The sequence below is a fragment of the Echiichthys vipera genome, assembly GCF_963691815.1.
Source record: "Echiichthys vipera genome assembly, chromosome: 6".
In the NCBI taxonomy this organism is placed as follows: Eukaryota; Metazoa; Chordata; class Actinopteri; order Perciformes; family Trachinidae; genus Echiichthys; species Echiichthys vipera.
The window spans coordinates 24259308-24277614 of record NC_139831.1 but is presented as its reverse complement, the minus strand read 5'-3'; the positions used below and the strand labels follow the sequence as shown (position 1 = coordinate 24277614).

The following is an 18307-nucleotide window of genomic DNA, read 5'->3' as shown; positions in this document are numbered from 1 at the left end:
GTCTGACCTCCTCAACCCACATAGTGCAAGGTAGCGGCCACTCTTTCTGCTGTTCTGGGATATTCTTTCTGAATTATGGGATATACCAATTCCCACACATTCCTCTTTGGTCTTGGAACCCTCTGTCTAAACTCTGAAATTCAAAATTGTAGTAACTGTTTCTCAGATATCTGCTCGTTTTAACTCCTTCTTCCCCGTCTCTCCATTCTCCTTTTTTCCCCCAGGATATTAAAATCTGCCTCAATTTTTGGAAAATGTCCCTGACTGCGTTAGGTGTGGTGAAATATAACGCTTCCATTTCATATCCCCTCGCTCTCTTTTCCCATGTCCATCCAAACCCATGTCCCAAATATGGAATACTTCCAACAATCCTGTTTTATCTCCTTTGCAGGGTTTTCTTTCCTACGTCCTTTTAATCTGATCCAATATGTCAGTGTGAGTGTCCCTCCTGCTTCCATGAGTAGTGGGGGTAGACTTAATAGCTCCAATGCATACACGTAATTCTCTATAAAATATTCTATTCACTTTTTCCAGGGACGTTTTTGCTGCTACTCCATAAATTAACAGTCATAGTCTATTGTTGACCTATGCAGTCCCATCTGGCCACAGCTCTTAGGAGATTTATGACTTTTTTGCATTTTGTTTCCAAGTGCTTTATGTGTGATTTCCATGAATACTTTCTATCCCGACCCAAGTACTGAAATTCATTGACTTTCTTCACCAGCTGCTCATATAATGTTAAATAAATTTGTGAACATCATGTAGCAGGATTTGCTTGATGATATCATAAACCCCCAGTCATACCACCACTTTGCCTACTGCCTTCCTTATATTCTCTAACACACGTCACATTCCTTCCTCTCACCCATATGGCACCATCGTCCGCATTAAGCGCTAATTTGATGCATCCATCTAAGTTTGATGAGTTGTCGTTTATCATAATGTTGAACAGTAAAGGGCTGACTGCACTCCCCTGGGGAATACCAATGTCTGCATTTATATCCTTAGATACCTCTGATCTAAAAAAAAAAGTCCATTATCTGATTATACTGTATGTCCTACTTTCAAAACCCATTCTACTTGGTTTAATAAGCAGTTCTTCCCTCCACATAGTATCAAATGCTTTTTCGATGTCAAAATATACATCAGCTCCTTTTCACCTCGTTACTTACAGTATTCTAACATGAGCATCTGTTGTGGAACGTCCTTTTCAAAAACCCACTTTGTGTATCAGTCAGTAATCCTCTGTTCCACATGCGATGCAAACTACTATCTTCTCCATCTTGCATGATTGAGATGTCAATGCACTGGGCCATTAGTTACCAGGATTAGCGGGATCCTTACCAGGCTTGTTATGGTAAACAATGCTGCACTTTTCCAACACGTCGGTATCATTCCCTCCCTCTTTCATCTGGTATTTGATGCTTTATTTGCATCTTTTTTATCTTTTTATATCATCTCAGGACCACCCATACCTCCATGGAGGGAAGCGGATGTGTTGATGTGTGGCAATAAATAAGGACTATTGAAAAAAATAAAGACGCATTTGGTTTCTTCTTAACTGACACCCCACAGCAGACCTGGCTTCAGTTACCAGACATAGCATAACCAGTCCTTGTTTTTGCACTTCATCACTGTATAATCATCAATCTTCTACACAACTTTGACAGCTTCCATCAGATAGTTCATAATGTAGGTTATTTGACCAAAAAATGAATTACCACTGTGCTATATACGTACTATGTGAACACTGTTTTACACTGTTTTTTTTACACTGAATACGCCTGAAACATGGAGAGCGCAGCTACTCACAAGATACAATGGAGATCAAAATTAGAGAACACGTTTTTAATACATATCTGATAGAATATCTGCTGTGGCTATACCACTGCTGTCCACTGCTTTTGTTAAATAACCAAGGCACCTTAGAACAGTTTACCATCTTGCAAAGTAACCTAGAAAGCTGCCAGATAAATAGGGTGTGTCCAACAATTAAGTGAATTGTCACCAGGTGCCAGATTAACACCAATAACTGGGAGGGATCTGAAAGTGTTCTCTAATTTTGCTCACTTTTTTACCCACAAAATAAAGGTTTTTGTGGAAGTGCCTTGATTATTTAAAATAAAAAACCTGGCAGTACAGCAGTGGTATAGCCACATCTGATATTCTATCAAATTTTGAACAATAAAGAACAACAGTATTTCAGAATAAATCAAGTATTATAACTTGTTCTCTAATTTTGACCTCCAGTGTAAATAGCTTGCAAATAAACCATCAAATACCAGATGAAATAGATTTTTTTTTGTGTGGAAAACAATAAACTGATTTGTACTAACAGCTTTCTGGCTGGCCTAGATCTGCATGTCAACGTCCGTTCATACTGCATTGAATTATCACGTTCAAATGTATTTGACGTGTTTCAGCAGGATATGCCCGCCATATATATCTACAGTCTATGGATATGACCATTCTGACTTTCAACCTGCACCTTCACATTTACTCATAGTGCACAGAATTTCTTACACTCAGTGCATGAATGTAGTCTTTTGTTTTATTGTTTGAGTACATCTGTTACCATCTCTCCTGAAAAGGACAGGAGATTTCAGTCCAGACTATAATCTAATTGTGGGACCACTCCCACAAGCAGATTGACTCTCTGGTTCCCTCTTATGGCAGGATTTGGTTTTCTTGCATTCAGGGGAAATGGAGACATTACAAATTACATACAAAGAAATATGACAGTAGTCCTTAAATGTTTGAATTAAATATTCAAATAACAGATAATATGCAATCCACATTATTACCCAAGCCAAGCCGTGGACATTTGAATCAACAATCAATTGAAACACCATCAGTGACAACTTTCTTAAGGTCAAGCTGAAATTTATTTTCATCGACTCTGGACATTATAAAAATAAATAGATGATTCACAGTCAGTGGATCGTAATACAAATCGTTATCAAAATTATGTATCAGCCAGAATGAAGAATTAAACACATGCATAATCACCATTCCATCAACATATACATGTTCTGAATACTTGTCTCCACTTGCAATTAACAAAATCTGTTTTTGCAACAGAACCTGCTGACAGAATATAAAATCACCATTGAAATTAGACAGCTATGCAAGTTGAATATGCTTCTCTCTGACATGTTTTCAATGATGGCTTGACCCATGGTGTGTTCAGTGACAGTCTTCTTGATCCAGTCCATGTTTCTCAATGTAGCGTCTGGATGAGGAAAAACAGATTTAAAAATGTCTGTGTTACTTCATAGGAGTTAGAAAACTCTGTCAAGAACAATCAAACACACCTGGTATAGATGGTTAATATGATACAGTGCCTTTCTGGACCAAATTATAATGAAAGCAGTACCTTAAGGTATAACTAATCTGCCACATTTTACCAACAATATACAGTACATGCCAATTGTTTTTGTCCTCGAGTAACAGTTTGTCCAGGATTTTAACAAGAATTCTGAATACTGTAATCAATGGAGAACTCGACTGAGGCCCACTGGGGATCAATTTTTCCATGTACATTACTTTCCGAGCTTTAATTTAACCTGAGAAAATGTTCCGGCCACTCACTGGCTCTTAACAACATTCTCATAACAGTTGTTGTGGCAACCGTGCTAACAAACAGTTACTTATTTACACATCCAGCTCTTACAGAGCGACATTAAGATTCATTTGGAGTCATGTTTCTGGTGAGCTGACACATGTATAGTCCCAAATTCACTCTGCTTTTAGCTCCAGATAAAAATATATCTCGCACTGCAAATTTCCCCACTATATTCACTACCTAACTTTATTTGTCTGTCGGTTCGTGCTTAGCAAGCAGCATACAGTGGTTTACCAGAGCTTTTCTACTGAGAACAGCCGGCTGCTGACACTTGACACAATGCTGATGAGAGAGGTAAAGTTGAGGGCTGCAGAGTTGGATGACTACTGAGAGTTAAGTCACTACAATTGAACCCTTTCACATAACAGCTATGTGGCTTATTGGTAATGTAAAAATATTGATAAGTGCAACTTTTAAGTTACATTAGATATTATAGGTAGATATTAGCTGTGCAGTGTAAGTATCTAATCAAGATGTTTGAACTTCAGAATATGGTCAGGTGACCTGCACACTACAAGCTGACTTTGCTTTATGCCAAAGAGACAAGACAGTTAAGAGGTCTCACATGCTAGATTATACCCACTGAATGACAACACGTGCCAGACCATAGTTAACACTGCAGTATGGTCTGGCTGCACGAGTTATTATGATACAAGGCAGAAAAATGCTTTTGGGCTGTTAAGCCCTTGACGCAGCAACGGTTCCCTTAAAAAACAAATAGCAGAGATAGCAGATGGGGCCTGACATCAGGCCTGCTATGTACATCCACAAAGCCAGACTACCTCTACCCTGTGTTTTAGCCTCAATCATCCCATAACCCCTAATAGCTAATGTTAGCTAGCTGCTAACTTAAGTGTTGGCTTTAAAAATAGGGGAGTTGTTTTGGTGGATGCTTCATTTTCTGCTCAGGTCGCCATTACTCCACTATATCTCTACATAGCAAAGTGTTGTTTGCTGCTATATTAATGTTCTGACTTTCTATTGTAGCCCTTTAAAATCTGCAGGTGTATTGTTTTAGGCAGAACGCCGCCCTGTCCTGGCATTTTGACAACAGCTAACAGCTACGTTAAGTGAGCTGACCCATCGGCCTGCAGAGAGCAGCTGCGCCCCTCGAATCAGGTTGTGGTTTGTGGTGACAGATGGGTTTGTAGTGTGTTGATTGTTTCAGCTTCATAGACAATCTGGCAACTTGGGTGATGGCAAAAATACAAAACTTATGGATCCTTGTATGACAGCATTAAATCCTAAATCTCCTGGGAGAAACAATAAAATGGCTTGCGTAGTAAGGCTGATTCGTTTGTTGGGTTCCAACAGTCCACTTTTCTCTCAATGATTTCTGCTTCACTGCTGTTTTAGAGACAGTTTGAAGGGGTCAAAATTAGTGGAGACAAGTGTATTTCTACTCGAGACTTTTGTCTGGGGCAGCTTTAACACTATGTAGAATCAGTATTCAGCGACGGACATGACCCTAGGAATTAATTAAAAGGGAATCTCAAGCCAGATAAATTACAAGACATTGACTTCTGCAAAACTGCAAGATGTTGTGCATAATGAAGCAGGTTTGGCTTTTCTCTGAGGTGTCTTATTAACATGAACTCAGCAGACTCAACACAAGAGTCCAGAAATAGTTGATTAAAAACCCTAGGTGAGAGACTAATGGAAGATTTCATTCCACCATGATGGGCTCTGCTGCAAGATTAACACAAATCCTGCTCCTTTTTTCAAATAATACAATAATGTCTTGTATGAGGTAATTATGTAACATTGCTAATGGCAGGAAAATCTCACCTTCTTGCAAAACTATACAACGCTTCTTTTCTCTCTTGGAGTGACAAATGTCTGTCAACTGGTGATTTCCCAAAAGATTTGGCAGCAGGCTGTGGATTTAAAAAGGAAATGGAATTATTATTCAGTACAATTGTCTTTAAAAAAAAAAAAAAACGCTTGAGTAGTTGACAAATAAAATCAACCAATCTTGCACAAAATAAAGTAGCTGAACTAAACTGAAACTGAACTTGTAATTCCCCAGTTAAATTCTAGGAAATATGAACTTAAAATTTTTACAATGGTTAAATGGACCCTAAATGATGAATTCCCCAGTGAGACATCAGACCAACCTTTGTGGTGGGAGCAGAACCACAGGAATAGGAGCTGTTCCTAGAGGACCCAAATGCAGACGTCCCAGTTGCTTCCATTGGACTTTCCTCCTTGTTCTCCAGCAGATTTGTAATGGTCGTGTCAACACAGTTGGTTTTTGCTGTACACATTTAAGGGACAACTTTAAGTGCATAGCAGTTAATACCCTGTTCCAGTTTTTTGATGTACTGTATTACATAATGGAAAAATGGACAGAGCAGGGTGAACAATAATGACAGTACATACCAATTAGGTGACAGGGATCAAAATGTAAACATGTAATGAAATATGGCCCTACCTAAGTCCTTTGAGATTACATTCAGTGGGACATGAGGCAGCACGTCCTTCACCTGCTGGGCCATCTTAGCAATCCTATGGTCATCTGTACCCAAACTCTGGACCATGAAACGAAGGCCATTAGAGCCGGGTCTGACACCTAGAGTAAGGGAAAGAACAGCTGATATCTCTCCAAACATTCAAAAACAACCAGCTGGATCCTCTCTCAGTGCGTCAAAAATTCTCCAGATCCACAGTTTGATTTAACTTCCAATATAAGGTGCGTTTCCACTATGGTCGACTACCCTGAATGGGGCGGGTCTATCTCGCCAAAAATCGCCCTAATTTGCATGCGAGTCGCTCAGGAGGCCATTTGGCCGAGTAGAAAATTGAGAGCAGAGCCTCTTTTGTCCCCTGAGATATACCCGGTTGCTGATTGAATGTAGCTCTCAGCGGGATTTGTAGTACAGACGCCACCACAACGCGGCGGAGTAGACACTTTTATCCTGTGGTGTACGCACGCACGCACGCACTGTTGTTTGTTTGAATAACATAGAACAATGGTAAAATGTTGCCACACAGACCACTGCAGGGAAGCGTGACAATCTTTTCTGCTGTGGTTTCGCCATCATGTGTCTGCGGCAGTGGCCATGGTGTATCAGAAAGTGCAGCTTGTGTGTTGTCCATGAAGAGTTGTATTTTTTAAATTAGAATTCTGAGGTGTGGAAGTAGGAAGTGGCAGAGAGAAAAAAAATACTAGGAAAATCGCTGATCCTGAGCTTTAATTTTTATGATCAAAATAAACTTCTCATTTCAATCAATGTTTAATTGAGAATTGTGTATTGTGCGTTTATGTCATTGACTTACTTGTAGAGGTTTGTGGTGCAGTGTGCCTTTTCCGTTTGATGTGCTCCGCTTTATCAGCTTTAGTGATCTTGGTGGAGACCAGGCCAAGTTCACCGGCTAGAAGCTGAAATTAAAAGACAAACAAAAGAAACACCTTTTGTGTACGACTGCAGCACAAAGACAAAAAAGAGACATTTAGTGAGACGGAATAGGAAGAAATCCTACATCTAATAACCTTGTTCTTTTAGAGAACTATAGCAAGATTCTTGTTCTTTAATAATGAAGGACGTGGGTATGGGTGCTCAAATCTGGTAATTGGATTGCCTAAATTGTATTACTGTATAACTTGTTTTTTTTACGGTTACAAATCGAGCCCTTTATGAAATCACTCAACCAGCAAACATTGGTTTTACCTCCTGGACTTTGTTGGCAAACTCCTGCATGGACTCGCCATCTTGTCTGGATACTGGTGGGAGCCAACTGTGATGAAAATGAAGAAAAGCAACATGTGAGGTAAAAAACAATAACGGCAAAAGAAATGTTCAAAATCAATCTAAAAACTGAATTTGGAACTCAGAGCATTAAATAGTTAATTACGTAAGCAATTTAGTTTTAAAACCATTTGAAACTTGTGCTCATTAATCAACATTACTGGCCAGAGTGCCATAGCCAAGTGTTTGCATCACATTTTGTCTTTTTATTCTTAGTGGAGTTTATTTATTTACATATCTGACATCTAAATACTCTCTGGCGCTCTCATTCTTTGTTTTTTCTAACTGTTATTTTTTGGTTTTCAATCCTTACATTTGTATTGTCGAATTAATCACATTCTGTGCAAAAACGCGGAGACAATGGCTGGCTTAAGTTTTGTGGCAGTTCTTCGCGTTCTTCTGTAACCCTTTTTTACTTTTTTTAACAGAGAACCTTGCCGGTAGTAGTGGGGGCATCGTTTACACGCATGAACAGTTGATTGCACTGTGTAAGCCTGTGCTGCTGCCTGGAGACAGACCTGTGGTCCCGCAGGAGTTACGGAGGAGACGCCGGGGTTGCAGGGCTGGAAACAAGCGGAGGGAGAAAAGAAGAAGACAAAAGCCAGCGGTCCCAGTGATTATAATAGGAAACGAGGTCTTTGGGGAATAAGATGGACTTTCAAAGCTGGTGAAGACCCAGAGGGAGTACCGCGAAGTGTAGCTTATTTTGCTTCAGTAAAACTTGGCTGCACCCGCACATCCTGGACTGCAGCGTCGAGGTTCCCGGTTACTGTTTGGTACATGGAGACAGAGATTGTTCCAAAAGTCGGAAGAAGAAGGGTGGTGGGCTTGCACTTTATGCGAATGAGAAGTGGTGCAATCCCAGACATGTCTGTGTGAAGGAACATCTCTGTACCCCGGACATTGAACAGCTGGCTGTGGGAATATGCCCATAATATTTGCAGAGGGAGTTCATGTCCACCATTGTTATCGCTGTCTACATCCCCCGTCAGCTGACACAGCGCTGGCCTGTGAAGTTATCAGCTCCGCCACCGCAAAACCGCAGACTGAACATCTCGATGCGTTCATGGTTATTACAGGTGATTTTAATCATGCCTCATTAAACAACACCTCAAAGCCCTGGATTACCAGTGACCTGAAGGCACTCCTGAACAAGAAGAAGAGGGCTTTCGGGTGAGGAGACAGAGAGGAGCAGAGAAGCGTGCAGAACAAATTTAGAGATGCTGAGGACGTGCAAGGAGGAGCACTACAGAAGAAAGCTGGAGGCCAAACTCCAACAGAACAGTGTGAGGGATGTGTGGGCAGGAATGAAGCACATCACAGGGATGAAGGGGAAAGACAGGCAGAGATCTGGAAGCCTGGATACGGCTAACAAGTATAACCAGTTTTTCAACAGGTTTAGTTCACCTCCAGCTTTCCCTCGACACCCCCAACCCCCAACACACTCACACCGTCCAAAATGGCTCGGCCCTCCCCCCAGGACCCTGAAGACGTGCGGCAGCCAGGGGTCGCCTGTACTTGGACATCTGTACAACCTGGATAGCAAGTCTCCTGGCTCCGTCCTTCATCCTGATGACCAGCCTTGCAGGGTATCAGCAGCACGGGTCTGAAGCCCCGGTTGTAAAGCCCCGACATCACCTCTCTGTATTTTTGGCACTGCTCCACCACCTCCGGAGCGTAGTCCTCGTAGATGGCAGACTCTCTTTATTGTAGCTGGCCTCTCCTGGCGCGGGCTTCGTGTATGATTTTCTCCTTCACCTGGTACCTGTGCAGCCTGATGATGACTGCCAATGGTCTCTGCCCCTGCTTCGATTTCTCAGCTAGTGTGCGGTGAGCCCTGTCACACTCAGGCGGTGATTCCAGGAAGCCTTCCCCGAAAACCTCCATGAGCAGCTCTGCGAAGAAGGCTGTGGGCCGCGGACCTTCAACAGATTCTGGTAATCCAATCACTCAGATGTTATTGCGCAGTCTCCCGGACTCCAGGTCGCTGACTTTAGCCAGCAGCTTATCGTTGCTCTCTGTTAGCGCGGCACAGGAGGCCTCCAGCATTAGCAGACGTTTGTCCTGTTAATTTGCATTTACCTCGAGGGAGCCTATCTTTTGAGCGTGGTCGGACACTGTGGCATAGACGTAGTCCAGCTTTGCTTCGAGCGTTGAAATGGAGGCTTTGAACTCGGCAGAGAGGGCTTTGATCTTGGCGGAAAGGGCTGCACGGTGATGCTCCGAGAGGTGAGTAATGGCCGCAATGCTAATCTCGCCACCTGCCTCCTCTGCAGGGCTAGCCCTCACCCCCTGGTCTTTTACAGTCTGTCTAGTCGAATTTGTCTGCATATTTAGGTGGTGTATCAGTTAAACAAGACAAATATTACTATTATTGTGACTTTTGGGGTCCCGTCAACTCAGCCAAACCGGAAGTCTCAGGCTGGAGTCTTTTAGGTCCATGGCGGAGAGGAGATGCTGAACAAACTGTTAGCCATCATTGACAATGATCAGCACCCTCTCCATCACACAGTGGTCAGACAGCAGAGCACCTTCTCACACAGGCTGCTCCATCTCCGCTGTCGAAGGGACAGATACAGGAAATCTTTCCTGCCACATGCATCACACTGTACAATAACAGTTCAACTTTTCAAACAATACAATCAGAAGCACCTTATGTTTTTCTCATAATCTGTTCGCTGCAGCTTGTATTATTATATGTTTACATTTGCACTTTTGCACAATTAGACCGCTTATTTATACATTTTATTTTTTAGGTATCTTTTATATTGTATTTTTATATAACTGTTTTGATGTGTCTGTGTGTAATGCTGCTGTTACACTGCAATTTCCCATCCTGGATTAATAAAGTATTTCTATTCTATCGGATTATTGTTGATCATTCAGCTGCAGAGTATCAGGATTCCACTTAAAGCAATTGCTGATAGAAATAATGATACAAATTATTTAGTACCTTACATGATACACTGTACATGGAGCAAAAAATGTCCATATGAGCTCAGTCAGCCAGCTTGACTCAGGTGTACTCTGTGGACAGATAACATGCAATGAAGTCAATCAAACCGTTATATGTGCATTGTATGATTTAAACTAAGATAATGTGTGATGATGATTGATCCAACTGACATGCCCGAAATAAAAAAATATTACAGTGTAGTGTGACATGCTCTATATTTACCTATGGATGCACAAACTGTCACAGAGAGAATATGGACAATAATAGCTGGGGGCTGGTGTCCTGGGGACCCTAACAACCCTGCAACTTTTTAAAAATACCATCACTGATTATAAAAGCTCAACTGTAAGCACTGCTGTCCACAGCAACACAAGACACGATTATTCTCAGATCTGAGATTACTAGATTTAAGGAGCCCAGATTGCTGTTACTTCCAGGAATGTTCACTCATGTTGTAATGGTTTTCCACAACTGTAAATGTTACATCAAATGCATTATTTTTCCCTACTGACTTCCTTCCTTCCTCTGTATTTTAAAGGTCCCATATTATGCTAATTTTCAGGTTGAACCTTATATTTTGTTTCTAGAGATCATGTTTTCATGCTTTAATGTTCAAAACCACATTATTTTTCTCATACAGTCTGAATATACTTGTATTCACCCTCTGTCTGAAACACTTTGTTTTAGCGCCTGTCTCTTTAAGATCCCCTCCTGAAAAAGCCCAGTCTGCTCTGATTGGTCAGCATCTCCTGGTCTGTGCTCTCTGCACCAGACCCACAGGAAGTGCTCCACACTTTGAAGCCAATTTGACATAGTGGCCAAATGGTGGAACTGCAACTTGTGTCTAGAAATCTAGAAGAGCTGCAGGATTATATAATTTAATTCCCATTCATGTTAGCCATAGCGCTAATCTAGAAGTAGCCACCTCGACCGGCAGATGTTTCTAGTGCGCCTGCTCTATGGGCCCAATAGTACAGAAGTAGTGCCGATTTAGACGTCTTTTAAACGTGGCACTTGAACTTTTTTTTGTTCTGCTGAGTAGCTTTCATAGTTATAATGAACATATAATGAACGGGAGCCTTGAACAGTTTGGGGATGACTGTGACAGCACTGTAGCAGAACTTTCTACGTATTAATAGTATAGTTGTCACATCACAACCGTACAGAAGTCCTGATGGCTTGTTTAAGGTATATAGCCTAAATAGAGGCTGTCGGCATTACTCTGAGGATTGAGCGTTTTGATACTATCACAGTATGTACTGTATGTAGCACCTCGACTTGCTTTAAAATCAGAAGCAACATGGGAATCTCAGTTTTAACAACATGGAACCATTAACAATTAGCATTTTGAGTGTGTCTTGTGCTGTTTGCATGGTTTATGTCATTATCATTCACATTAACAAATCTATGCTTCTTCTACTTGTTGCACATTGAAGATTCAAACAACAAATGTTGTAAATACACAATAATCATATGTTGATGAAGTATCCAACCCAAATTTAAATATTATTATGTCTGCATTTTTTTTGTCTTAAAATGTATGTTTAAATGACATTACCAAAGCAATCAATGGTCTGGTCACCCGTAAGGCCACAGGTTGAATGGAATCAGTCAGTGAGAAAGGCCAGGAACTGAGAGGGAAAAAAAAAGACAAATTAGATTAAGCAAGCTAGGTAGTGAGGCTGTATGTTTTTTTTAATATATTCATAAAATACAATTAAGGTGAAAAACTAAAAAAAACTAAACTCAATTGAATTTTAGAACTCTGCAAATGAAAGCATTGTAATATTCTTGATCCTCACAGTTTTATTTGGTTCCAAGTTCCCGGTTATAAATGAATCAATTTTTCAGCTGTTTTCAGTAATATGCCCATAGAACTCTAGAGGGAAATTAGTGAGGACAAACAACCACCAAAGTAATTCATCTCTATCTCATGTGCCATGAAAGAAGAATGTAAATTTGTGGTTGGCTTAATTAAAGAGATGCTGCATACTTAAACATGTTTTCTGAGCTGTAAACTAAATAATGACTGTACTGTGATGAAACACATCAGTACTGGTGTTAATAGAAACATTTCTCACCAAATTCATAAAAATCAGCACTCGAGTTGAAAATGGCTCAACACGCCATTGTTTTAAATCAGCCGTCACCTTGAAAGTCCAATGCTGAGGTAAAGTTGACAGCTGGGGCGTCTCTATGTCATCAAATTTAACAATGAAAACTCCCTCTATCTGATGTGGGCAACCCCCCTACCCATGCCCTCTCTCTGCCCTCCTCTGAGCCCCTTGCAAACATTGTAGCATTTTTCAAAATTATGCAGTGGGTGGAGTTACAGTAGATGGATCCTGCAACAGAAATGTTAGTACTAACCTGAACTTCAGTAGGCCAGCACGGCCGTTTGTGGTGTCCTCTTCAGGAAACAGGAGCAAAGGCGGGGTGCCTTCAGTGGAGCAGTACCTCTGAAGAGACTCTCCTATTGCTTCCTGGCCAGATGCTGAATGGATTTCCATGAAGCCTCTGGCCCAGCACACAAAGCCTGTTGAGCCCTCTAACTGGGGCTACAGAGCAGAAAGACACAGAGCAAGCTCACCTAAAACTGCCTTTACTGTATTAACAGTAAAATGCCATAATTTGCATTGGTTAAACAAAAAAGTCCAAGATGGGATCTAAAGTTGCCCTGGACACTAAACATGTAAGACTTTAAAGAGATCCAATATGCTAATTTTCAGGTTCATTTCATTTTTGGTTTACTACTAGAATATGTTCATATATTTTAATGTTAAAAAAGTCTATTTTTCTCATACTGCCCATGGCTTCTGAATCTGTATTCACCCTCTGTCTGAGATGCTCTGATATAGCCCCTGTCTCTTTAAGCTCCCCTCCCAAAAAAGTCCAGTCTGCTCTGATTGGTCAGTGTTTCCAGGTCTCTGTAAATGTGCTCTCGCCGTCTCTGCGCTGCCCGTTGCAGCCAAATAATGACTGTTACGGAGTATGGTGGCACTTTAACTGTGAAATATCACCGATGAAAAGCTTCTGAACCAAAAACTAGAAACACATCCGCAATTGGGGAGAAATTAACAAGATCAGCAACCAAGCTTACAGCTAACAGTGTATGAATGTCGACACTGCAGTAGTGCCTGGAGCAGGAGACCATATAAAGAAACATGGCACAGACAGAGGTCATTGCTCACAGGGATAACTTCCACATCATTATCTGAAGCATTGGCCTTGTTTAACACAAACATCCAACATTGTAACATTATACACACACAAACCTACAAGTTAATTAGGTACATTTGTACAGGCTAATGTGATCCAGGACAATAGCTCTGACATACATTCTGCCTTTACAAAAGACAATAATGTCCAGTTTTGAATGACAGTGTCAGAGAGCTATTAATTGAGCTACATGTTTATTACTGGGGTTGTAGTTTGCAGTGGTGTTTAACTGGATGACATAATATTGAGAGGTGTTCCCGATAATTTGGCTACCCCATGTACATACATTAGAGGGCCTGAATATTAGAAACACCGGTCAATAAAATGCACTCCAGCTCAACAGCACCACCTGCTACAACCTTAATAATAATAAAAAGGTATAATTATTAAAAGTATTACATTGTACAGGTGTACCTCATGAAATGATCGGTGAGTGTGATGACAAAAAATAGAGAAAAGCATAATAGTTCTGCTTTAATATGCTATGTGCACCAGTGTACAGTCTACCGTGAAAAGGTGCATGTTTCATCTGCAGCCATTGAAGTTTAGCAACAGAACACTTACTTTAATCTCTGCTGTTTCTCTAAGAGAACATTCACATTGCTTTCAATGTGACACTGACATGAAGGTGATATAACAAAGTTTGTAAGTTCACCAGATATTCACACAGATAGAAGCAAAAGAGAACTAGAGAAATAAGCTGCCATTGCATGGGGTTAATATATAACTATCAAGAGTGTAGCAAACAGCTTTGAATTAAACAATGTGCAGTTTTCAGAGCAGGAAACGGGGAAACATGTAGCATTCTTACAAATTCCTAAAATTATTAAAACATACTATATACGACAATTTAGCACATCTAAAAGTCAAACACTCACAGTATGGCAGGGGGTCAGGAGGTTGATAATGTTGTGGTCAAACTCTGTCACATGGTTGCACATGTACAGCTTGGTGTTTTTGTCTCTTGAGTGAGGGTTTTTCTGTCTCACATGCATCCCCAGGACTGAGCACATAATCCTGACAATAAATCTAAGAGAACAAAGAAATGAAGATGGATTTCATTGAAGTTTGTATGTTCTTAATATGCAGGTACTGTCATTCTCAATAACACCCAGTTTCTCACTGCTCTTACAGCAACATCGAGGTAATTTACATGTGTTATTTAACGATATGTTATGGTTCTTCAATCCCTCTCAGCAAATTTAATTTAACATGGAAATAATTGAGAGCCAGGTCTCATTTACAAGAGGTTACAGTGTTAAGAGACACATTAATATACATTGAGCAGTCACGAGCCTTAATGGTATTTTATGGGGTGGCTGAGTTTAATACAGTTATTATAACCGTAAGAGGAAGCCGTGCTTCAACTATTTTTAATGACTTAAATGCATGATTTGTCTATATATTTCAACTAGTACCTCAATTAGCATTAATACACTTTTATAGGAATTAGAATAAGACTAGTGCTAATGACAAACATGCAAATAAATAAATGTGTTCATAAAAAAGAAGATATTTTATACTTGCCTTCTAATAAAACTCTCTGGAAGTGCACAGCTGACCAAGAACACATGAACACCAATAAAAATCCGTATTAACATCAAACAGATGCCAACTGGAAAGTAAATCAGCAACAGCAGGAGAACAATTGCATCTTTTGGAAACCTGTTAAAGAAAAAAAAATCAGATTTGCAAACAATATTTTTAAATGCTGTGAATGTTACTTGAAAACGGCAAAATGTAATTGCGGGTAAGATCTTAATAGATCACATGAATCACAGTGACTCAAAGCAATAACAAACATTTAATAAGAAGAAGTAAACAAACAACAAAAATGTGTGGACTGCAATACTGGTACTGAACCAGCAATAAACTCTTAGTCAATATAATATCACATACTAACAAAAATACACATTGCCCCTATATATTGTATAATTGTTCCTGCTTACACATCTAGTCCCCCAGTTTAACGCTGCCTTATGAATTTGGGCATTTCTCTCAAGTTGAGAGTATGTTAATTCTTCACTGTCTCCTTTATTATTGCGCAATTGTTTAAGTTTCTGATTAAACTGTCTGCACCTTTCTTTTTCTACACGTCATTAAACATGTCTCTACGAATTTCTTGGCTGTTGTGTGGCCTGAAATTCAACAACATAATATGTGCTGGTGCTGTAAAGAGATAAGATATAACTCTATTAATCCTGACGAAATGTCTTGTTCCAGATTGCTCCAAAATTGCAGTAACACTTACAAAGACAGATAAGATATATAAGAAAACATAAATAATAAACAAAAAAATAAAAAACAAGTTACCAATAACAATATACGATAACAAAAGAGCATCGAAGATATGAAATATAAAATAAAGTGTCTAAGGTAACGTGCAAATGACATAACATGATGTAATGAAGATATATTGCACATGATAATGCATATAATATAACCAATATGATTGAAACACGATGATGATGACAGGTAATATTGAACTCAATATTTGTATTATTTTTCTCAGTCCGATAGTCAGATTCCCATCAAAGATGGGCCCCCTAACGTTGTTTTAAACTTTTCAAATGTGAGGTGAAGGTAATGGCAAAGGTGTTCACGCTACATACAGAGGTGAACGTTATCTCAGCCTAATAATGTGAATATGGGTCTTTCAGAAAACTTTACTCAGCTATCTGTGGAGTAATATTACCAAGTCATGCAATGTATGGTGACGCTAGCTACCTGACGCATTTATCGTTACAGTGGTTGGAGGCTCTGAAAGCGTTCCACAAAGCTGCATAATATCAAACGTTAGCAATAACATGTTGACGTAGAACACAGGGTGAGACCGTAACGTCAGTGCAACTGTGGCTAATTAGCGATATCTGAAGGTGAACAGCTCTTACCGACGAAAGTCAAACATGTCTTCAACCCCCCGGTTCTCCATGTCTGCCCGTCAGACCTTTGCTCGGAGGCTAACGCTAACAACACAACCTGAACCCTGACAATAAACTACTCATAACGTTCACGAAAGCAATAAAGTGACTGCTAACGTTAATGTTGCCCCGTCGAGGTGGCGATATTGGAGTTAAACGTCTTCCCTGCAGCGTATTTCAGCAAGTTTAACACGTTAGCTTAGCAACTGTGCAGAGATGTTTCTGTCCTCGGAGCTAACGACGCTCGCGCCTGTGTGCGCTACGGAAGCAGCAGCAACGAGACTTCCGGCCAGCAGCTTCCAGAATAAAAGCGCCGCGTCAATAAAAAGTCAACTTTAGCTACATTTGGAATATACTGTACATGCACATTAATACTCATCCTAACCCAAACGTTAGTCTCATTATAGCGTGTAACCTGTAGCTCTGAAAGAAAACAACTACAGGCCACCAAACCAGCCTGATTTAGCTGTGTAGCATTTATATTTCCGGGTCTTTTTACTTTCAGAATTAAAGTTCCCAGGGGCGGGAAGGCTACGGTATTTCGTCACCCTCTAGTGGCTGTATTTAATTATGGTTTTCTTTTAATGATTATTTAACATGTTATGTAGACTTTTTGGTTTGATTTACAGAAGTACCTTTTTAAAATGTTTTGTAAAAATGTAATACTAACAAAGATGGATTTATTATTAATTCTTAACAATCCCAAATATTAGGCAGATAAAACTTAACAGATGTAGTACACCCTTAGTTTAGCAGCAGACCTCATACCTTTTGTTTTTGTTATTCTTCATTCTTTTTTCTATGTTTTACTGTATTTTTACATTTTAATTTCTGCTATTAGTATTATTAATATTATTATTATTATTTCTACAATTACAAATACAATTTCAGTATTGTGTATATAACTCTGAAACATGTAAGAAAAGTAATGTGTATATCGAATCTTTTCAATAAAAAATAAAATAAAGTAAAGTTAGAATAAAAACGGGAAATTCAACCTGGGCGCCTCATCTTATAATATGCGTTTATGGAACTTGTTCTGTTGATACATAATTAGATTTGCAAAAAAAGACCAAAAAAATATGTGTTTTTAAAATAAAATAAATGATGTGGTAAACTAGTATAAAAAAGGAAAATTTCGATTCTAACGTACTTTTGAGGGCTCATAAAAATATTATATAGTATTTTTAAAAAAACTAGAAAAAAAATCTATATTCTAAATTACAAAATTGTTTGGTGCTTGTAAAAATCAATAAGACATCCTCCGGGGCGTCACTTTGCAGACTCTGCAGGGCCCACTCTCTTGTTGAACTCGAGAGTCTTGTCTGAGCACGAGATTCATTTCTGCTCACTGTTTGTTGAGGCCTGTCACGTAATATCAAGTATAACGCAGCATTGGTTCATGGAAAAGAGTGACACGAACATGACAAAGGATGGATACACCAGGCTACTGTACGATAACCCGTTCATTTATTCAGCTGCATAGCAGATTATTAAAAACGGTTACTAATTATAAACCGTGTTCTTAAATATCCCTGTCATATATGCCCATATCAGTATTAAGGCATCAACGTAGGCTGTGCACATGTAGCCTATCCGCTCTCGATTATTGTGCTTGGTATAAGCAAATACTCCTTTACTGGGTACCCTGATTTCTTATATATGTCATATACATTTAAAAAGAAAGGAGTGTCACACATTGTGTTAAAATACATATGTTATTTTTTAAAGAAAGATGTTAAATATATTGTTTATTCATTTATTTATTATTATTCAGTCCATAGGTGACTTGGCTTGGAACCGTAGGGTCGCTGGTTCAAGTCCCTGTGTGGACCAT

The 18307-nt window shown here is 39.6% G+C and overlaps 1 protein-coding gene across 1 annotated transcript; it reads right to left on the bottom strand.

Moving 5' to 3' along the window:
- Window positions 1-2862: 2862 nt before the first annotated feature.
- Window positions 2863-16695, bottom strand: aup1 (AUP1 lipid droplet regulating VLDL assembly factor). Its single transcript, XM_083915677.1, has 12 exons — window positions 16441-16695; window positions 15077-15214; window positions 14428-14578; window positions 12701-12888; window positions 11889-11961; window positions 10328-10401; window positions 7297-7363; window positions 6905-7007; window positions 6060-6197; window positions 5743-5882; window positions 5414-5502; window positions 2863-3232 (listed from the first exon to the last, which is right to left on the bottom strand). The coding sequence occupies exons 1-12, from the start codon at window positions 16479-16481 to the stop codon at window positions 3187-3189; spliced, it is 1248 nt and encodes a 415-aa protein (XP_083771803.1). The 5' UTR covers window positions 16482-16695; the 3' UTR covers window positions 2863-3186.
- Window positions 16696-18307: the final 1612 nt, after the last annotated feature.

Bases quoted from the DNA above. Each gene is read 5' to 3' on its own strand.
- aup1 (XM_083915677.1), bottom strand. From the start codon at position 16,481: ATGGAGAACCGGGGGGTTGAAGACATGTTTGACTTTCGTCG. The intron at 12,889-14,427 runs GTGAGTGTTTGA...TCTGCTCTGTAG, and splicing joins TCCTGACCCCCTGCCATACT to CCCCAGTTAGAGGGCTCAAC. The intron at 5,883-6,059 runs GTAGGGCCATAT...AAATGTGTACAG, and splicing joins TGTAATCTCAAAGGACTTAG to CAAAAACCAACTGTGTTGAC.